Raw genomic sequence first — 22,847 nt, 5'->3', positions numbered from 1 at the left:
AAATAACATCCCTGAATGATGTCCTTTATTTTCATTTCTAGAAAGGCTTTCTGGGAATGTGTGTGGGAAGTGTTTTTATTGTTCATCGAACACCTATCTATCTGACTCTGTGCAAAGTACTCTATAGAAATGCTGAGTAGGGATCCCTGGGTGGCTCCGCGGCTCAGCAGCTGCCTTCGGCTCAGGGCATGATCCTAGAGTCCCGGGGTGAGTCCCACGTTGGGCTGCTTCCATGGAGCCTGCTTCTCCCTCTGCCTGTGTCTCTGCCCACCCCTCTTCCCTCTCGGTGTCTCTCTGAATAAATAAATAAAATCTTAAAAAAAAAAAAAAAATGCTGAGGATCCAGTGGCAGAGAAACACAGATGTGCTGTCTGTCCCGATGGAACCAGATACAGAATTGAGTCTCTTCTAGGTTCTTTACATTTTATCTTCCAGTACTTCTTGTCACAAGTGAAAAGCCTGCTGTCTGGTTCTTCTTTTTCTATATTTTTTTCTTTCTGGAAATTGGTAGGGTTTTACTTTTCAGTATTCCTTTTGGGGCATTCAGAGCCACTTAATATTCTGAAGTCTTTCTTTAGCTTGACAACCTTTGTCTTCTTTCTTTCCCTCAGTCTTATGGATAAATAGTTCTCTGTATTCCTATCTCCCATTTCCCTTACCTCTTCTAGTTTGGTACCCTTTCCCTCCCCATACGTGTCTCCTTTTTCTCCACATTCTAAGGGAATGTCACAGTTTGGTCATCTTCTAAATTGCAAATGCTTTGGTCATTCAAATCTATTGAGCTCTCTGGCCCTTCTACTAGTGTTTTTTTTTCCCTTTTTTCTTTATCTTTTTTTTTTTTTTTTTTTTAAGAAAATCTTTTTGATTTCCCAGAACCATCTTTTCCTTTGCATATAATCTTTTTTTTATATTTTGTGTATACAGCAGTGTCTTCTCAAGTACTGCTAAGGATTCCAATTAGGTTTTTTTTTTTTTAAATTATTATTTTATTTTCTTCATTAATAATGCTTCAGGTCACTTGTTCTTTTTTGTTCGACTTGGTGCCTTTTTTTCCAGATTGCTTGTGTTCTTCAAATATCTGGTGATACTTGGTTACCTGCTCCTTTATAGATGAAGTATACCATTGATCATTGTCAGTGGTGGATGTGAGTCCCGTCAGCAATTGTCGCTCTTCTCTGCTGTGGCCTCCCCCTCCGGGTTTGTACACCTGTGTTCTGACTGTGGCATGTGAATGGGGAGGTACTGACAGGCCGACTTTTCCAACTCCTGAGTTACAGGAAGAGATGCATTTGTTAGATTTTGTTGCTTGTTGAGTTATATTTTTTAAAATGTGTCTTTTCTCTCTGGTTCTGACACCCCTAGTAAGAGGTCATCAGATTAGGCCTCCTGTTCCTTACCAGCTGTAGTTGGAACAAATACAGCAAGTATTTCTGGAAGGAAGAAAAAATTCCACTAACTTTATTGCATTGCATTGTGAACTCTGCTCTGGTTCAGAAAACTTGCCAAACTAGGTATGAAGACCCTGCCTAAAATCCCGTCAGATTCTTTGTGAGTGAGTGGTAAATTGTACCTTGTAGAGAAGTATTCTGTGGTAGGTGACATGCTGTGAAAAAGAAAAATGGTTCTTTAGTGAAATGGTGATCATTTTATAATTTTTTAGTTTTGTGAAATGTCTACTTTCTAACACGTTTTACCTTTTATAATGTAAGGCAGTGGAATTTATGGAAAGAATCAAGCCTTCCAAAGTTAAGAAGGTAGCTATTTTAAGGAATACATGGTTTGGGATATTTATTTCAAGTGAAAGAAGCTGTTGACCTTATATACATAGCCCTATACGTGAAATGTTTCCTTATTTTGAATTAGGATGTTCTAAATTTTTTTCCAGTTCTGCTTTATATTGGACTATTTGCCATTGTTATTCTCAAGGTATCTATTAAGTTGAATTGGTCAAAATTGTTTCATTTTCAAAAGCTGATAGATATTACTTGTCACATCAAAGCTGGATTTAAAAGTAAATATTCAACTTTAGTAAATTCTGTTAGTGGAACTGTAGCGATAGAAGATTGATAGTTTGTCCCTAAAGTCTTCTAATGTACTCAGTATGTGCTTATTCTGTGTGGCCCTAGCAGATTCTTTTTCCTTTTCAGAATGGGACCACAGAAGAAGTGACTTCAGAAGAAGAGGAAGATGAGGAGATGGCTGAAGTAGGTATTTTATGTGAGAATCACCTTTTATAAATACTGTATCTTCATTTTTGAATATTTTAGTAATACTCTAATCTCCTTTATAAACCAGTGTTAATGTAGAATAATGAAAACCACATTGTATTTGAAATTTAATGTAATTTCTAAAATCTGGCTTTAGCTTTATTTTTTTTTATTTTAAAAATTTTATTTATTTGTTCAAGAGAGGCGCGTACACACACACACACACACACACACACACACACACACACAGGCAGAGACACAGGCAGAGGGAGAAGCAGGCTTCATGCAGGGAGCCTGACGTGGGACTCGATCCCGGGTCTCCAGGATCACGCCCTGGGCCGAAGGTACAGTGCTAAACCGCTGAGCCACCCGAGCTGCCCTGGCTTTAGCTTTAACTAATGATATGTTTTTGAGCAAAATGCTTATTCGATTTCCTAGAAAATAAATGCTCTTAACATTTAGCATTAAAATTATATTTACATTTTATATTAATCAATATTTAACTCATATTTGGTTGTTTTTAAGAAGAGGAACTATTTTCAAAAATTCTGGATTTAAATAATTTGAGAACATTTCAGGGACTACTCACTAGAAGTAATGAAGATATCTCATGTTGAAAAATCCTATAAGAATTTGGTAGAACAGATTCTAAGACCTTGACCTTAGGCCAGTTCAGTTGCCAGCCACTGATACAATTTGAGGTTTTCAGGCTCTGAAGCTTTGTTTAAATTCAGAATTCAGAGTGGAAGTATGTGTCTACATTGATCATGTAAAACATATCTGAATTCTACAGTCTTGATTTTAAAACCTTCTTACTGTTTTTGGAGTTTATTTTTTAATTTTATTTTTTTAAGATTTTATTTATTTATTCATAGAGACAGAGAGGCAGAGGGAGAAGCAGGCCCCATGCAGAGAGCCCGATGTGGAACTCGATCCCAGGACCCCAGGGATCACACCCTGAGCCAAAGGCAGGCACTAAACCACTGAGCCACCCAGGGATCCCTGTTTTTGATTTTAGAACCAATTCTAAATTAGTGCAAAATCTTAAATTTAAATACACTTCTTAGGATGTCTTAAAACTAAAGAAGTAGTTGTGGTTTGTTCTGTGAGTCTGGGCACAAAATAATTCTTAACATTGTCCAACTTGTATGGCTTTTTTGGGATAGAGCTTGTTTTTAACATTTACGTGCAGTGTAACTTAGGTAGGATAAACTGCAGGAAAACGTTAAACCTTTCCCGTGGGTTTGGTATGCAATGAGGTTGACATTCTACTCAGAGTTTACGTTCTTCTCATTTTCCCTTCACAAGATAATATAAAGAAGGGATAGCAAGATTTAGGGAAATCTAGAAAGATAAGAACCTGGACCTTGGAGATGTCAGATCAAGACAGATGAAAAGAGGATAAAAAGGCACAGAGCAACTTTTGGGCACGGTGTGTTTAGGTGCATTAGAGCTGTCTTTTTGGAAGAACAAGATTGATAAAAAGCAAGGTTTCCTAGAAAAGCAGATGGCTAAAAGTCTTGAATTAGAGACAAATGTTTTTATTTGTTGTGATTGTTGACAAAAAGGCCTTAAGCAAAGGCCAATGGGCTGAGAATGTTTTATAGAGATAATCTGCACAGAACAGAATTCATCATTAATGCTCAAGTGGAGATTTAGGAGTAGGAATGTGGCTGAGTTTGAAGATATAGGAGTAGGAGATTTAGACTAAGGGCATTTGTGAGAACTGAAGAAAATAAGTGTGGGATAGAACATTGGGGCTAAAGGGTACAAATCAGGGGAGGGAGCTCCGTGAAACACAGAGTCATGGACAGGGTCTGAATACGAAAAAATTGTAGTAGGGGTGGAAGAGATGAGGGAGTCTAAGACCATTGGGTCTGGATGGAAGTGGTTTTTAAACTGGTCTACAGAGATCTATAGATCACAGCGAATTTAGTTTCCTTAAAAAAAAAAAAAAAGGAGATAGTAAGTATGGACTCTATTCCTTTAGAGATTTTGATGGCTGAAGTAAAGAGAAGATAATAGAAAAAGGGGATCCCTGGGTGGCTCAGCGGTTTAGCGCCTGCCTTTGGCCCAGGGCTTGATCCTGGAGTCCCAGGATCGAGTCCCACGTCAGGCTCCCTGCATGGAGCCGGCTCCTCCCTCTGCCTGTGTCTCTGTCTCTCTGTCTCTGTCTCTCTGTCTCTCTCTCTCTCTGTGTGTGTGTGTGTGTGTGTGTGTGTGTGTGTGTGTCTCATGAATAAATAAATAAAATCTTAAAAAAAAGTAATAGAAAAAGGTTAGAATTTTAAAAGTTCTGCATAGATTTCTTTAAGAGTAGATGATACAAGAAGGGAGGAAGGAGACTGATGTAGTAATTAAAGATGTCAGCCAAGGGCTATTATTCAAATTCCTCTTCTGACTTTTCTCCTAATTATAAGAATCAGTAGGTGCTCAGTATAGAAAACTGAGAAAAGAAGGAAGAGCACTAAATGTCTCTAGCATTTAATTGTTATTATTTCACTATATGTCCTTCTAGTCTCTTTTCTTTTCTGTGCTTATTTTAGTGTGATTGAGATTATATTCAGTTTTGTATTTTGTTTTTCATTGCATTATTTTTTCCATTTAATATATTTTATTTAACCTAATATATTCAAATTATTATCATTTCAACGTGTAATTGATATAAAACAAAGAAACGAGCTCTTTATATCTTTTCTCACTAAGTCTACCGAATTGAGTATGGACTGTGCACTTACAGCACATCGGAGTTCAGACGCGCCGCATCCCAAGTGCTCAGCAACTGCAAGAGGCGAGGGTCTGCCCTGTTGGACAGCGCAGCTCTAACTAGTACAGGCCCTGCGGTCGTCTAGGGGTGCCCAGTCCCCCAGCTCACCCCAGGGCTGTGTGGGATCCTCCCCTGACGGGTTCTCAGGTGTGAGTTGGGGCAGCTGCTCTGCCTCACGTCTAGGCAGCAGCCAGAAGCAGCAGGTGGGAGCCAGCTGAGCACAGAACCTGGTGCCCACAGTGGCCAGCCTCATCCACTCACCTCGCCACCCCCCCGACAGAAGGGATGGGCATCCTGCTGCCCTCACCACTCTTTTATTTCATTGTTGATACAGAAGAAACAATTATGCTTATGTTGGCATTTTAATGGTCTTCTAATATTCCATGGAATTGAGTTACCTGCTCTGGATTTTTTTAAGATTTTTATTTATTTGAGAGAGAAAGAGTGACTACAAGTGCAAGTGGGAGGAAGAGGCAGATAGGGAAGGGAGAGGCAAGGAATCTCCTCACTGAGTGGAGAGCCTGTCCCTGGGCTCCATCTCACGACCCTGAAATCATGACCTGAGCTGAAACCAAGAGTTGGATGCTTAGCCAACTGAGCCACCCAAGTGTGCCTCCCTGCTCTGATTTTTTTTTTTTTTTTTTTTGCACATGCAGTTTGGGGGAGGGGGGAGGTTGTGGCTATAAAGTTTAAATAGGCATCTTTATGCTTGAGTCTCTGTTCACATTTTAAATTAGTTCCTTACAATAGATTTCTAGAAGTCAAGTTACTGGAACAAGATATAAATAAGCTCCTTGATATCTAATGCTTAAACGGTTTCAAAGTTCCTCTCAATAGGAGTTTTTTTTTTTTTTTTTTTTTTGGTAATTATAGCTTAACAAATCTATTAAATATGCTTTACTCAGATTCTAGCTCTTAAACAAAATGTGAGGTACAGAAGGAGGGAAGCTGAACTGAATGTGAATGCTTTTTTCTCTTCCCCATTCTCTTTTCTGTTTCCTATTAAATCAAGAATAATTGAACTTTTGGCATAAGCTTCAACAAACTAATAGCTTTCTTGTAGGACATAGAAGACTTGGATCACTATGAGATGAAGGAAGAAGAGCCTATTAGTGGAAAAAAGTCAGAGGATGAAGGAATTGAAAAGGAAAACTTGGCAATACTAGAGAAAATTAGGAAGACTCAAAGGCAAGACCATCTCAATGTAAGTATGTGCAAATATCTAGAACCTGGACTTTGGGGATTGAGTAATTATAGGTAATAATTAATATAAAACTGGGCAGTTCATTAGGATAGCAGTCTAAGCTGCCCTCTCCACTTTCTCCTCTGTTGTACACTCAGCCATGTTTTGTTTACCTGATGGGTTTTTGTTGTTGTTGAAGTTTCTCATCTGTTGGTATCTTTCTTCCATGCTCCTGTGCTTTTTACGTGCTGGAATTAACCTGCTACTCATTGTTATGGCTCCTTTCCAGCCTATTTTATGCTTACCCTTCTGTGAGATCTGTGTATTTAGATTCAGTGTCTTCTACAAAGTACAGTTTAAACTCTTCCCCACCAAGCTGCCCTCCGATCTCTTGTGCTCTAACGAAGCCAGAAGTATTTTTTTCTTTGACTTAACATCTCTTTTATGTGAAGTGGAATGGGGCGTGAAATGAACAGTGAGTCTGGTAATAGACACAACTCAGTTTCCTCAACTCTAAAATATGGATAATACATACTTTTTGGTTGATTGCTGAGAAGAATAAATGAGAACGATGCATATAAAATGCCCAAAGTAGGGAAACGTGTACAAGTCCGGCTATTTGCCTCAACACTTCCGACTTACTTACTGCCTTCCATTAGAGCTGTTTATCCAACCCATGACATCTGAGGACCTTTGCTTTAGACACAGGTTCTCAGAAGCCAGGATTCAATTACTATGTAGGGAGATGCTAGATGTTGTAAGGAGATAGATTAATCTCTCTCCTTCTGTCTTACTGTATTAATTTAATCGGCAAATCTTTTTTTCTCTTTTTAGAGAGTAATTTAGCTCTACTTATCTTGATTACCTAAAAAAATCCTTGTAGCATTTAAATTAATGATTTACTTTCTGTCGTGATTGCTTTCAGTTTGTATATTATAGTCAAAATGACTACGAATTATTGAATATTTTTGCAAGAGAGACACTAAGCTAGGTACTCTACCTTCCGATTTAACCTTTGTAGCCACTTTATAAAATATTGTTCTTATTCATAGGTGTGAAACTAGGGTTTAAACCAGTTAAGTAATGTATTCAAGGTCACAAAGGTAGAAGTAAAAGCTTTGTGAATCTGATTGCCACCCATCTCCCAAAGTATAGTGTGGACATTAACATTTTAAATTTTACATGATCCGATCTTTTTTAATTAAGGAATTCTAAATGTTTTTGTTTTATGAGAAATAGTTGCATTCATATTTATTTTTTTATTAAGATTTTATTTATTTATTCATGAGAGAAAAAGAGAGAGACACAGGCAGAGGGAGAAGCAGGCTCCATTCAGGGAGCCTGACGTGGAACTCGATCCCGGGTCTCCAGGATCCCGCCCTGGGCTGAAGGTGGCGCTAAACTGCTGAGCCATCAGGCTGCCCGTGGCATTCATATTTAGTCTTAGAATAAGATATTGGTACATTTTCATTTTTAAAGAAATCCCAACATGGAAAAGAACTGAAACTAGTTGCATACAAGTGCAACTTGCATTATTTTTCTCAGTTTCTTTTTTTTTAAAGATTTATTTTTATTTATTTATGATAGACCTAGAGAGGGAGAGAGAGAGAGGCAGAGACACAGGCAGAGGGAGAAGCAGGCCCCATGCCGGGAGCCCGACACGGGACTCGATCCAGGAACTCCAGGATCGCACCCTGGGCCAAAGGCAGGCGCGAAACCGCTGAGCCACCCAGGGATCCCCTTTTTCTCAGTTTCTTAATATGTAAAGTAGGCATTCATTATTGCATTCTTGCCTATAGTTTGACTAATGAAACTGTTTTAGTTGATAGTGTAAAATGGTAAGGGTTTTCTAGTATTTTCAAAATTGATGGTGACACTACATAACTATAAGAATAGCCCCCCCCAAAAAAAAAAAATTGGGGCAGCCCGGGTGGCTCAGCGGTTTAGCGCCAACTTCAGCCCAGGGCGTGATCCTGGAGCCCTGGGATCGAGTCCCACATCTGGCTCCCTGCATGGAGCCTGCTTCTCTCTCTCTCTCTCATGAATAAATAAGTAAAATCTTTAAAACAATTTAAAAAAGAATGGTTCAAATCAGGAACACTGACAACACCAAAGACAGGTGAGGATGTGAAGCAATAGGCACTCTCACTCGTTGCTGATGGGAATGCAAAATGGTACAGCCACTTTGAAGAATCCTGGCAGATTCTTACAAAACTGAACAGTTTTTACCACGTATTCCAGCAGTTGCACTCTTTGGTATTTACCAAAATGAGTTGGAAGACTTATATCCAGACAAAAACCTGCATACAGATGCTTATAGCAACTTTATTCATAATTGGGAAGACTTGAAAGGAACCAGAGTATCCATCAGTAGGTGAATGGATAAACTGTGGTCTTTTCCAACAATATAGAATGTTACTCCCTGATAAAAAAAAAAAAAAGAAATGAGCTGAAAACTCATTGTATTGGAAACTGTATGTTTCCAACAAAATGACATTCTGGAAAAGGCAAAACCCTGGAGACAACAAAAAGATCAGTGCTTGCCAGACTTGGGGTGGAGGGATAAACAGAGCACAGAGGATGTTTAGGGCAATGAAAATACTCTGTATGCTACTATAATGGTGCATATGTGTCGTTATGCATTTTCCAAACCCATAGAGTGTGCAGCACCAAAGGTGAGCCTTAAAGTAAATAATGGATTTCGCTAGTAATGATGTGTCAGTGTAGACCCTTCAGTTTACGAAATATGCCTTCTGGTGAGGGATATTGATAATGAGGGGGGCTGTGTGTGGTGGGAGCAGTTATATGGGAAGTCTCTGTACTTTGTCTCAATTTTTCTGTGAACCTAAAAATGCTCTAAAAAAATAAATCCTAAAGAGAAAAAAATATTTTAAAAAATCAGTGGAGTTTGAAATAGGTTAATACTAAGTTCTAGGCTATTGCAGGAGCCATGGTGATCTAGACTTGTGGTTAGACATTTTTTTGTTTTTCAGATGTTAACAAAGAGCAAATGAGCCAGACTTGTCCCCCATTTTATATTCCTATTTAAACTTCATAATCGTCAATTAAACTTCTTTGATTTTTTTTAAATGTCTAATTGTGATCTGTTCTTATAATCTCATTGTAAACCTTCATTTCAGATTTCTATACCTGAAATCTTCAGTTATTTGACTCCATAGATCCTGGTAAACAGCAGTTTTTATGTTGCAGGGTGCAGTGTCTGGGTCTGTGCAAGCTTCAGATAGACTTATGAAAGAGCTCAGGGACATATACCGATCACAGAGTTATAAAGCAGGTAAGGACCTCTGGATCTCTCCTCTCCTTAATGCTGTTTTTAATTTTCAGAGAGAGTAATACTTCAGTTCTTATAAGTAGATAGAAACAGAAATGGTTGTTAACTTTATTTTAGGAATGTAAAATGTAGATTTAATCAAGTTAGCAAAAGATGTGGAAGGTAACGTAGGATGAGTTTACTTGGTCTTTGGATTTTTGAAAATGGTTATAACTTTTTTGTCTTCTTGCTGATGGGGATTAACTCATGATTTTTAGCTTCTGGGAAAGATATAAGTGATATCTGCTTTAGAAGGTAATTAAGATACATATATTATTGTATGAACAAAGAACTGTTGCTGAGTTGATTTTTCCCCTTTTTTAAAAAAATAATCAGCTTTTATTGTGTATTTATGATATAACTTTAAAAATAGGTGGGTTAAGTTAATTTCATAGTTTGTTCTTTCTTACCCATTGTGACTTAAATATTGTGGAACCTCTAATTGAAGTAAAGTTCCTTTTTATTGTCACAGAGATTCTAACTGTATTGAATAAGGGAAAGAGTTTAACTTTAATATGTTTGAAGGTAGCTTTGTTATCCATTCAATAATTCTCAGAGTCATCAAATCTAAATCATTAGAGCTCACTAAAAATAAAAAACAAGTAAAAAAAATTCTGCTTTAGGGTGTTTAGGTAAACCATCCTTGTGTGTGAGTTATTAGAAGTTTTGGCATCCTGTTTTTCTTGTAAGAAATCTAAAAGTTTATCTGTAGAAACCCAATCAAATACAGTTAAGTACTTACCTATGGGTTTACTTTTAAATGTTAAATAATTATTTGTATAGCATTGTAGTAAAACATTAAAAATTAATAATCAGATACTACATGGAATTCGTTAAATTGTGGTATATCCATAAAATAAATGTCCATAGAGTCATTAAAAAAATTTACAATAGACTCCTTATATACTAAGTTGAAAAGATGCACTGGAAAGTTGAAGAAAGATTATAAAACTACGTAGAGGGATTCCATTTTTATAGAAATACTTACATGTATATAGAAGAGTCTTAAAGTACATTTGATTTTGCATAATTTTTTTCTTCCCACTCACAATTAGTGGTTAACAGTTTCTCAACTCATTAAAGAAGCCTTTTCATTGATGGCTTTAATTATCTGTTAAGAGCCTAAGCTACTCAGGTCCAATAGCAGAATATTTACAATATAGCTTAGTTGTTCTGTGTTTTAACAGCAAAATATCTAGATTTTATGGTTATCTAATGTGTTCATTTACACTGAAGTAATAATTAAAAAGATCAAATAAAGAGTAACCTAGGGGGCACCTAGGTAGCTCAGTTGGTTAAACATTTGATACCTGATTTGTGCTCAGGTCTTGATCACAGGATTGAGCCCCACATCAGGCTCCAGGCCAGTTTGGGATTCTCTCTCCCTCTGCCCCTCCCTGCACCTATCTCCCTTAAAAAAACAAAACAATAACAAAAAAAAAACAAATACATGTTCTGTATCTTTACAGGGATTTATTCAGTGGAACTCATAAATGACAGTTTATATGACTGGCATGTTAAACTACAGAAGTAAGTGACTCTTCTATTGCTAACCTAATCTTCGTAATGATGGACTATCACAGTGGAAATCTTTTTCCCCCTGATTTGATGCCTCTATGATATGGTTTCTACTTAGAACTGTGTTTCTATAGAAATACTTCTCAGGTTATTAAAATCAACTGTATCTTAGGCTAAAGTAAGTAAAGTCAGCAAGAGGAAGGAGAAAAAGGGAGGACCCGCTGTGGGATAAAATGTTTTATGGAGTTAGTGAGATAATTGGGAACTGTAGAAACAAGTGTGTTTAATAACCTAATTGACCATGATAATCAGTTTACTTTTGGAATAAAGAATTTGAGTACGACCTGCATATGTAGAACAGTTGTAGACAGATTTTTAGATTTTTGTTAATGATTTCCTTTTTCTGGTCCTGTCCGTGATAAATTTCGCTCCTTGAGCCCCTTGGCTTATAATACAGTTTTAGAAGAGCAAAATAATTTTTTGAGTTCTGGAGAAAATTTATGTACTATGATTTTCCTTTAGAATGACTGCTAACTTTGAATCCCCTCATGGGCATGGATTTAAAAATACAGTGATCTTCTTGGACATTGAATCCCAAGGAGTCAGAGGCTATTGTGATTTATTTTTCCAGGGACCATATACAGCAGTTTTATGTTTGAAACTTACCCAGGGGCTCTGTTAGCTCTTGAACTGGTTCATTTTTGTGGTTAGTAAGAAACCTCTCTTGGTTTTTCATTTGAATTGCTTTTGTGATTCCTAGGGTTGATCCTGACAGTCCTTTGCACAGTGATCTTCAGATCTTAAAAGAAAAAGAAGGCATAGAATATATTTTGCTTAATTTCTCTTTTAAGGTAAGAAAATGTTAAGGAGACTCCATATGCTTCTAATGGGAATGTATATTTTTAGAATTGCTTTGGAAAACAATTTGATATTACTTGGTAAAGTAGAAGGTATTCATTCCCTGTGGTTCAGGAATTCTCAGAGTGTATACTGTGCTGGAAATGAGTACTTAGGTACCCCAAGAGACCCATACAACACTGTTCAGAGCAGTGTTGTTTATAATAATTCCAAACAGAAAATAACCCAAGTGTGTCTGTTACAGTAGAATGGAAAACTGTGATATTCATATAAAAGGAAATAGAGCTATATGCAGAAAGGTGCGTGAATCTTAAACACAGTGGTGAGCAAAAGAAACCAGATCCCAAAGCATGTTTTGTACAATTTCATGTATATAGAGCTCAAAAATAGGTAAAACTAAATTATATTGTTCAGGGCATGCATTCTCAATAGAGACAATATCCCCACCATTGGGGTGAAAACTGGCCTGTGGAGTGAAAAAAATCTTAGATATTATAATAGTTGGTGGCCTTATAAGGGGACACAATACAATACAATACAATAAACAACACAGTATATCTGTGTTGGGGGATAGAATAAAATTTTTTTCTAAAAAGCCTTAGTGGAGCAAAAATGAAAAGCCTGAGAAACACAGATTTATGGATTCAAACTTGGGTAGTTACTTTCAAGGAAAGCAAAGATGTGATTACCATACAGTTGAGGATAGGGAGTACTACGAGGTGAGAGGGAGGGAGTTATGAGCTGAAAGGAATATCTGGGGATTTCTTGGATACTGGCTCTGGCCTGTTTTCTCTAGGATGCTGATTACATGGATGCATATTTGATAATATATAATGGTGTACCTTTATATGTTATGTACTTTTGAATTTATAGGTTATATTTAATATTTTTAATGTTAATAAAGGTTGAAAAATAGCAATGAAATTTAGATAAAATGTAGTGATTTAATACGAAATATGGATAAATGTAGTCTATTTTAAATCTTTGTTTCAAAAAAAATTAGGAACTGATTCTAAGGAGTTATATATTTGAATTCTATGGAGCTTCTTCTTCCGGTGTTCTTTTAAATTGGGAAGAAAACATTTATGTAACAATTGTCTTAGAGAGATGTATATTTTTTCCATTTCAGTTAGGTAGACTTCAGTGCATTAGGGGCTGTGGAAGGCTTGAGGATATGAGGCATCTACATATAATTCGCGTTCTTCAAGAGCCTGTATTCTTCCTAGGGGAGAAATCTGTGATGAAGGCCGTAGAGCTTTGGAGACCATGATGAAGAACCTGGGATCTTAGCCTTTACAGTAAAGACTTACTAGAGGTTTTTAGGTAGGGGCATGATTGATCTGTTAGGCTTTTTATTATTACTTTTTAAAACAATTATTAGGTCTTCAGTATCCGAATAGGGTTTGGATAAGATAGAGTAGATTTCTGGGAGACTAGTTGGGGCTTTGATTTTAATCTGGGCAAGAAGGAATGAAGGATGATGGTGGTAGGAATAGGTGAGAATAGACGGGTATGAGGTTTTTTTTTTTTTTTTTTTAAACATTTTTTAAAAAGATTTTATTTATTCATTAGAGAGAGAGAGAGAGAGAAGCAGAGACACAGGCAGAGGGTGAAGCAGACTCCACGCAGGGAGCCTTGATGTGGGACTTGATCCTGGGACTTCAGGATCAAGCCCTGGGCCAAAGGCAGGCGCTAAACCACTGAGCCATCCAGGGATCCCCAGTATGAAGGGTTTTGAAGGAAGAAAGCAAAGACATGAAAGGGTACTTTATACTTGCAAAAAAAACTAATTTTCTGGAAGCATCTTTTGCATGTATATATTTTTGTCTGGGGATATATCTTCATTTATGATTCAACTTTCTTCAATTTACCCAAATGTCAAATGTCTGTATTTTCCCTCAGTTTTGTTATTATAGAAACTCTTGTGGTTGTCAGTTGAGATGCTTTTCAACTGAGTATAGGTATTCCCAGAGTGAGTCTGGTATATATTTACTGAAGTTGCTAATGACTGCATTTTTATTGATTCGTATGTTGAAAAAATAAACCAGGACAGTAGCTTTTTAGAAAGAGTGTGTGTGTGTGTGTATTTGTGCAGAATATTTTAACGTGAACAATCTATTAAATCATATTCCCACATGTCCAATACCAAGGTTAAGAAATAGAACCTTACACCTGAGGGATCCCTGGGTGGCTCAGCAGTTGAGCATCTTCCTTCAGCCCAGGTCGTGATCCCTAGGTCCTGGGATCGAGTCCCACGTCGGGCTCTCTGAATGGAGCCTGCGTCTCCCTCTGCCTGTGTCTCTGCCTCTCTCTGTGTCTCTGTCTCTCATGAATAAACAAATAAAATCTTTTTTTTTTTTTTTAAAAAAAAGAACCTTACACCTGAAACTGATATAAATTGTGTTAAAAAAAAATTGTCCTTTTGTTTTTCATCAGGACCTTTGAAAGCCCCCTGTATGTCCCTGCCCTCTCACTTCTTTCTCAAGAGATCTCTTTAAGGAAATATAAAATGTTGACCAGGCAACTGAAAGACTTGTGGCTGCACTTAATGTTTTCATGGTATTTTCATAATCTAGATAGAACTTCAGGGAGGGGACGATCTGGAAGGTAAATAGCTGAAATTCTGTATTTGTCTTTCTGGACCATGACTCCCTGCCAGTTTGCTAGGGCTGGAGTATTTGTTAAAAGGACTAGGAATAATATGATTGCTCTGAACTAAGTGACCGTTGCAAACTGAACTACTGAGTTATTAAGTATCAGGATTCACAGATTTTGGAGGTATGACTCAGAAAGAAGGATTTACAGGAAGGAGCGTCAACAGTGTTTGTGGCCTCAGATGTCCATGGTGACAACTTGAAAGTCATAAGTAATAAGAGAATGGAGCTTGAGATAAAATATAACACAAGTTTGGGGATTGTGGACCTACTAGATTCGTCTGCAGCTAGGCTAATGTGTTATGCTGTGTTTTTTAAAGAGGTGGTGGTCTGGTTTTTCAAGCCGTATGTGAACTACTGAGCTGAATTCTGAGGTGGTATTTTGGGAAGGGGTTATCCAGACAAATATAGGTTCATTTAGAGAATAGGGGCAAGGATTTGAAAGCTATTTCCATGTCCTAAGATAGGTGGTTAAACTGTAGGTTTGGAGAGAAGAACATAGGGATCATGAGAGCTTGTCTTCAACTATTTAAAGGAATAGTTATGTGGAAGCTTTTGTCTCGGTTTTTGATTAACACAAAGCATGACATTAAAACTAGTAAGTCAGACTTTAAAGAGATGCTTTTCAACTGAGTATAGGGAAGTGATAACTATGTAGAGCCATCTGGTGCCAATCTTTCAAGAGTAGAATGTTCCTCATCATTAAAAGTATCTTGAAAGCCCAAGGTATTGAACTGGAAACCTCATGATCCTTGTGAACCTAAAGATCCTCAGTTTTGGAGTTAGTATGCCAAGATAACTCAAATTTCTATGTTCACAGTCATCCCCATCCTCCCCACAATAACCCTTTAAGGAACTCTTATTTCTGTAAAATATTGATTACTGAGTTCCCGGGTGTAGTTTATGGAACAGAGTCCCTCGGTCTTGATGTGGAGGAGTTACTCTGAAGAATTACTTAAAATGAAGGTAGTTCTCTCAGTCATATAGTCAATTAAAAACAGTTTATCATTTTGGATCAATACGTAAAGATCTAAAAAATAGATTAAATGACATTGCACTTTATTTACCAAGCTTTGCATCTGTGTCTTTCATTACATCTGCTAAGTAGCTCACCTTTTATCTACAATTTATTTGGAAGTAGATTGTAATAATTGCCATTAAGTTGGCATCTTGTGTGGGTAGGTTCTCCCTTGCAGTAGAAATCTATTTGTCAGAATACTCATAGCACTTAAATCTTGTGAAGTCTTTCTGTTTTGGAAAATACTCAGACATTCTCTCCAAATACTGCATCAGTCCCGTTCTCTCCTCTCCTTCTAGGACTCTACATAAAATAAGCCTATTCAATACATTCACCTGTGTCTTGTTATTTTCTGTATTTTCTACCTTTTTCTCTCTCTCGGCTTCATTTTGTATGTTTTCTGGCCTGTGTACTGAATTTCTCTTTCACTGAGTCTCTACTTGTGGCTAAATTCATCTGTTAAGTTTCAGAATTTCTATGTAATTCATTTTTGTTATTTTAGTCCTTTGCCAAGGTTTTCAATCTTGTCTTTTCTTTGCTTGTACATATTCAACATAGTTATTTTAAAAGCTATGTCTGATGGTTCTATTTAATCTTGCTCTCTTACAGGTTTTGTGTAATTTGCTTCTCACTTCCTGGACATGCTTGTCTTTAAGTCTTGTGTAATGGGCTATTTTTAATAATAGACATTACAAGTGAAAAATTAGCTAATTTGAAGCCTTGGATGGTATTCTTCTCCAGAAAGGGTTTACATTTGCCCCACTTGGGCACTAGCAACCAAGGATCACTGAATCGGGTCAGGGATTAGGTGATGTAAAGCTGGACTTCGGTGCTTGTCAGTTAGGGCAATTTATCACTTGTCCTTCAGGATCCTGACCTTAAGGTGTGGGAGACTTGTCTAGGCCTCTCCTTGGCCAACCCCAGCTCCAATATCTACCTCCCCAGCCTTGTGAGTGTGAGTCTGAGTTATACTGATCTTGACTGCTTGTCTTCCTCTTCTATAATTGAAAGAAAACCCAAAGTGGGAGTGGGGTGGAGGGAAGAAAGGACCCACTCTCTAGGGCTCCCTTTTTCTTCCAGATCTTGGCTCTGTAATTGTCATATTTTGTCCACCTCTTCTAGTTCTCGACTGGAGGATTGATCTAAGTTACCTAGTCTATCATGATTGGAAGGGTTCCTTTATATAGTTCTATTGCAAGTGGAGCCCCTTCATATTTTTCATGACTCTATTGAAAGCACTGTTCTGATTTGGTAAAATCACTGACCTTGACTTCATTTTTATTTGCTTTGGTTTTTACTTCATCTCAGTTTTGATGCGATTTTTACTTTTATGACCCTCATCATCAGATAATAAATGCACACATTCTTTACAGACTATTTAAAAGTCTTTGAAATAATACAGTGTTCAGGATTTTCTTAAAATGACTTAAATTTGCGTATTTGCTTTTTAGGATAACTTTCCATTTGATCCTCCATTTGTTCGAGTGGTGTTACCTGTTCTCTCAGGAGGGTAAGTTTCAGTAACTATTCTCTTTGATAGTGTGCATCAGAATCATTTGGAGGGCTAGCTAAATGCTAGGAGGCCTAGAATGCTGGGCTTCACCCCAAGGCTTCTAATTCACTAGGTCTGGGATGTGGGAAAAGGCTGAGAATTTGCATTCTACATTTCTAAGATGGTCTCAGGTGAAGCTGATGTTGCTAGTTTGGGAACCATCATTTGAGAACCATTGGTTATGAACTATTATGTTATCAGTAAGAGTTTATTATGTCTCCTGTTTTTATATATTTTACCATTAAAAAAAACAAATGTTTTTAAAATATAAATTGTGATTGAGGATTTAGAGAAAGATTTGAGAATGATTCTCACAAGCCTGATACCTGGAATAATCACAGAAAATCTCATGGCCCTGTGGACCTGGCCATCTAATTCCTTGCAAAGGTGGTGGTTTCAGTTTGGTAGAATCAAATTGTCTTGCATTTTTATTGAAGCTTGTATTGCTTTTTTGTTATTAGAAGTCTTATGAAAGATGGCGAAAAGATCAGAATTGGTACCTAGGTTAGTTATTAAATGTTCTGCAGGTCCTTAAATTAGGAGCAATTAAACTAATTAGAGAATTGTGAAATTGTAAATTGACCAATTCAACCTTGTGAGGTAATCCATATTATGGTGTAAGATCTAAAAATCTTCAGTCCAAAAAATAAAAAAAAATAAATCTTCAGTCCTTACTTTGATCATTGCTATTGTTGACATAGTAATAATTTCATTTAGATAAAAAATATAGATGGCTATAAATGATTAAGGAAGAGATTTCAAAAAAATTTTGTCAATTCAGGATAAATGTATAAAAATATTCTTATCAGATCATTTTGAAATCTGATCTAACCTTGAATAGCATAGATTTTTCATATTTTGTCATGAGAAATCCTAAGAAATTTAAGTATTTCTGATCTTTAGTTTACCATCTAGTTGTGGAGACAAAGACATGAAGTTGAATAATACCAATTTCAGTTTAAAAATCTGTTACATAGTTTCTCTTCATTGCTGTCTTTTTCTTTTGGGTGTTATTAATCCCATTATACAAATGAATGATTTGAATAGTAAGTCAGCTTGTCAGCTTACCCAAATAAACCTTCTAGTAAAATGTTTTTTCATTACACCAAAAGCCAACAACTAAAAGGAGATTAAAAGTAAGAAAATTAAAAGTCAAAAAAATAAAAGGAGATTAAAAGCATTAAGTACTTCATTGATTTGCAAATGTGAAGTGTGGACTTGAGTTCTTTGAGGTTAAAGAAAAAGGGAGTTGCCTCCAGTATAGCGATCTGGGAAGACTGTGTCCCGCAGGTGGGATCTGGGGGTGGGGGTGAGGGGTGGGCATTGAAGTAAGAGTGAGTTTCGCTGGTGGAGGTTGAAGGAAAATTATCTACATAGGTGAAAAAGTAAATATAATCACATATCTAGGAAAGAATGTGATGTATTCATAGCACACCAGACCAGACGAGTTTGAACTAGACAGCAAGGTGGGTAGAACTCCTATGGAAGAGTTACATGAAAATGTGGTTTTTATAGGACTGTGGAGTGGTGCAGGGCTTTTTGTTTTTTTGTTTTCATTTTCTTTTTTCCTGGTAAGCAAACTATGACCTGAGGGTATTGAATTTCTCTCTCATTAGCTGGTTCAGGAACAGGAAAATACAGGAAAGAGAATGTTTTAGAAGGAAATATAACAATGGAAGAAGACAATGGTGTTCAGAAAGCCTAGAAGAATGCAAGGCTAGTTAAGAGCTGATGGCCCTGTCTTGGGGCATCTGAGTGGCTCATTCTGTTGATCATTGGACTCTGGAATTCAACTCAGGTCATGATCTCAGGGTCCTGTCAAGCCCCGTGTTGGGCTCTGCATTCTGCATGGAGGCTACTTCTTCTCTCCCTCTGCCCCTCCCCCTGCTTACACAGGCTCTTGCACTCATTCTCACTCTCTGGCTTGCTCTCTCTCCCTCACAAATAAATCCTAAAAATGAATGAATGGAATGAATGAATGAATGAGCAAGCAAGCAAGCAAGCTGATGGCCCTGTCTTAGAGTAAAGTGAAGACACCCTAATTTGGTACCGTGGAAGTGGAAAGATGAATGGAAGGTGAGCACTAATGTGAAGCAGAACCGCAGTGACTTGGTCTTCATAGTTCACTGTTACATGATGGGGAGGACTTACTGGCTGATGAGAGAAGAACTAAAAAAGGTGAAGGCCTGATGAAGGATTGATAAAACACAGAGCCTTGGAACCTCAGGCTCAGCCTAACACTTAAGCACTGAGTCTGATGAGATTATTGAGCTGTTTTTGTCCTATATATGTTTTATCCTCCATCTTCTAGCTATCATCCTCTTCCTCTGTTTCTTATCACAGCCAAACTATTTTTTTTAAGATGTTATTTATTTATTCATCAGAGACAGAGAGAGGCACAGACACAGGCAGAGGGAGAAGCAGGCTCCATGCAGGGAGCCTGATGTGGGACTTGATCCCGGTCTCCAGGATCAACACCTGAGTCAAAGGCAGACGCTCGACGGCTGAGCCACCCAGGCGTCCCCACAGCCAAACTATTTTTTAAATAACAGTTTCATTGCTTCGTTGTGATACAATTCACATATGCTAAAACTCAACCTTTGAAAGTGTACAGTTCAGTGGTTTTTGGTATATTCATAGAGTTGTGTAAACATCACCACTGTCTTATTTCAAAACATTTTCATTACTCCCTGAAAGAAATCCCGTACCCGGTAGCAGTCATTTCTCATTCCCACTGCAGCCCCCCACCCACTGCCAACCACTAATCTCCATTCTGTCTCTAAGGATTTTCCTGTTTGGCACCTTTCATATAAGTGGGACCATACAAAATGTAGCCTTCTATGGCTGGCTTCTTTCACTTAGCAAATGTTTTTAAAGTTCATCTACTGTAGCATATATTATTAATTCCACTTTATGGATGAATAATACTCCATTGTATGGCTGTCCCACATTTTATCTATGGACATTTGTTGTCTCTGCCTTTGGCTACCATGAAGAATGCTTCTATGAACATTCACATGTTCTGATCTGCATGCATATTTTCATTTCTCCTTATATATACACCTATGTGGAATTACTAGATCCTCTGGTAACTGTTAAACTTTTTGATGAAACGCTGGACTCTTTTCCAAAGTGACCACCCCATTTGTACTCCCACAGCGACGTTTCTATAATCACACTCTTCACTTTCTGGTTACTCTTCAGCCTCTCTAGTCTGGCATCAGCGGTTAATATTCCCCCCACTGTTGCCAACAGGGACTTCCATGTTGGTAAACTCAGGGGGCCCTTTTCAGGCTTTATCATATTTGATGATCTGAGAAATCAGTATTGATTTCTCAGTAACATCGCAACATTTTTCTCTTGGCTGCTGGCTGTTTCCTCTTGGTCTCTTTAGCTGGTAGCTCCTTTTGTTCACCTAACTTCTCCATGTTGGAGTTCTTCAGAAATTGGTACTGGGTCTTCTTTCTTTTGTCTTTTCCTTCTATTCCTGTGGCTTTTTTTAAATTGAAATGTTTGAGATAATTGTACATTCACATACAGCTATAAGAAATAATAAAGATTCCTTGTACACTTTGCCAGTGTAACATTTCACAAAACCATAGTGTGATATTATGGTGAGACCCTGATACAATCCATAGACCTTAGATTTTCTGAGTTTTTCTTATATCTCATTTGTGTGTATGTTTGTATTAAGTTCTGTATAACTCGATCGCCTGTATAGGTTTGTGTATCCACCACCACAGTGAAGGATATTGAAGTTCGAAATACACAAGAATCTGTCTTGTCTTTTCAAACCACACTCACCTCCCTCGTATACGCCCACTTCTCTAACCCCTGGTGGCAACCACTAATCTGTCCTGCATTTTTAATATTTTGCCATTTCAAAAAACGTAGTTACATAAATGGAATCCTCTATTTTGGAATTGTAACTTCTAGGGATTAGTTGTATTTACTCACCCACTTCCCGGGAGATTCATCTACATATATGACTAGTTTGTTCGTTTTCATTGCTGAGAAGCATTCCATGGTTTAACCAGCCACCTGAAGGACTCCTGGGCTGATTCTAGGGTTTGGCTCCTGCAAAATGAAGCTGCTAGGAGTGCTTGTGTACACTGTTCTGCTTTCTCTAGGGTATGTGTCCAAGAGTGCTGTGGCTAGCTCATATTCTTCTTGTAGTATATTGAATTTTTAAAGAAATTGTCAAACTGTTTTCCATAGTGGCTTTACCGTTTTATAGTCTTACCAGGGATGTGTAAGTGATCTAGTTTCTCCACATCTTTGCCAGCATTTGGTTTCGCCACTTGTTTTTATTTTAGCTATTCTGATAGGTAGTGATACCTCATTATAGTTTTAATCTGCTTTTCCCTAAGGCATATTTCCTAATATTGAGTATCTTTCATATGTTTACTTGGCAACTTCATAGACTCTTTCGTGAAATATCTGTCCACATCTCTTGCCAATTTCTCAATTTTGGAAAAAATTTTTTAGTGTGGTCTACATAATAGTCCTTTGTTGTAATAGATGGTTTTTAATTTCTCCCAGTATGTACCTTCATTTTGTCTTCCTAACAAAATCTTTTGTAGAGCAAAGGTTTTTAGTTTATCTATTTAAATTGAGATGTAGTTGATGTATAATATCGTTGGTTTTGGATGTACAACCTAGTGATTTGCCAGTTTTAAGCATCAGAAAGTGCATACTGTGTCAGGGTGCCTGGGTGGCTCAGTTGGTTAAGCGTCTGACTTTGGCTCAGGTCGTGATCCTGGGTCCTGGGATCGAGTCCCGCTATTGGGCTCCCTGCTCTGTCGGGAGTCTGCTTCTCCCTCTGACCCTGCTTGTGCTGTCAAATAAATAAAATCTTAAAAGAAATAAAATGCATACTGTGATAACTGTAGTTACCATCTGTCACCATACAAAGTTATCACAATAGTATTAACCATATTCCCTATGCTGTACTTTCCATCCCTGTGACTTATTTTGTAACTGGAAGTTTGTACCTGTTAATCCTCTTCACCTATTCCCCCCACTCCCCTCACCACCTTCCCCCTACTTATTGGCCTGGCAACCATGAATCTGTTGTCTGTATTTTTTTGCTGTTTGTTCATTTGTTTTGTTTTTTAAGTTCCACATAGAAGCGAAATCGTGTGGTATTTGTCTTTCACTTTTCTTATTTCACTTAGCATAATACCCTAGGCCTGTCCTTATTAACAAATGGCAGGATCTCATTCCTTTTTAAAGCTGAATGCTATTCCACTGTGTGTGTGTGTGTGTGTGTGTGTGTGTGTGTGTACACACACACCCAGAAGTGGAATTACTAGATCATATGGTAATTCTCTTCTTAGTTTTTTGAGGAACCTCATACTATTTTCCACAGTGGCTACCAATTAACCTTCCCACCAACAGTGCATGAGGGTTCCCTTTCTCTACATCCTAGCCAACACTTGTTGTTTCTTATCTTTTTGATACTAGTCATTCTGACTGGTGTGAGTGGATACATAATTGTGGTTTAGATTTGCATTTTCCTGATGACTAGTGTTGCGCTTCTTTTCATATGTCTGTTGACCATCTGTAGGCCTTCTTTGGAAAAATGGTCTAGTTAGGTTCTACACTGCTTTTTAAATTGGATTGTTAGAATTTTTGGTGTTGAGTTCTATGCATTCTTTATATATTTTGGATATTAACCCCTTAATGCATATATCATTTGTGAGTATCTTTTCCCATGCGGTGAGTTGCCTTTTTGTTTTATTGATGGTTTCCTTTGC

At 37.5% G+C, this 22,847-nt stretch overlaps 1 protein-coding gene across 3 annotated transcripts in view; it reads left to right on the top strand.

The window, feature by feature from the left end:
- UBE2Q2 (ubiquitin conjugating enzyme E2 Q2) overlaps nt 1–22,847 on the top strand; it is a 57,593-nt gene that overhangs the window by 20,386 nt on the left and 14,360 nt on the right. For 2 of the 3 annotated variants that reach the window (XM_025472077.3, XM_025472076.3), the window contains 6 exons: nt 2,148–2,204; nt 6,038–6,178; nt 9,368–9,452; nt 10,958–11,018; nt 11,767–11,857; nt 16,988–17,046. In XM_025472077.3, coding sequence (XP_025327862.1) covers nt 2,148–2,204; nt 6,038–6,178; nt 9,368–9,452; nt 10,958–11,018; nt 11,767–11,857; nt 16,988–17,046 — 494 coding nt within the window. The remainder of the gene's footprint in view (nt 1–2,147; nt 2,205–6,037; nt 6,179–9,367; nt 9,453–10,957; nt 11,019–11,766; nt 11,858–16,987; nt 17,047–22,847) is intronic. The other variant, XR_003145904.3, reaches the window with a different exon arrangement.

Source organism: Canis lupus, chromosome 30 (assembly GCF_003254725.2).
Source record: "Canis lupus dingo isolate Sandy chromosome 30, ASM325472v2, whole genome shotgun sequence".
NCBI classification, from domain to species: Eukaryota; Metazoa; Chordata; class Mammalia; order Carnivora; family Canidae; genus Canis; species Canis lupus.
The sequence above is the reverse complement of the archived record's forward strand: the minus strand, read 5'-3'. Positions and strand labels throughout refer to the sequence as shown.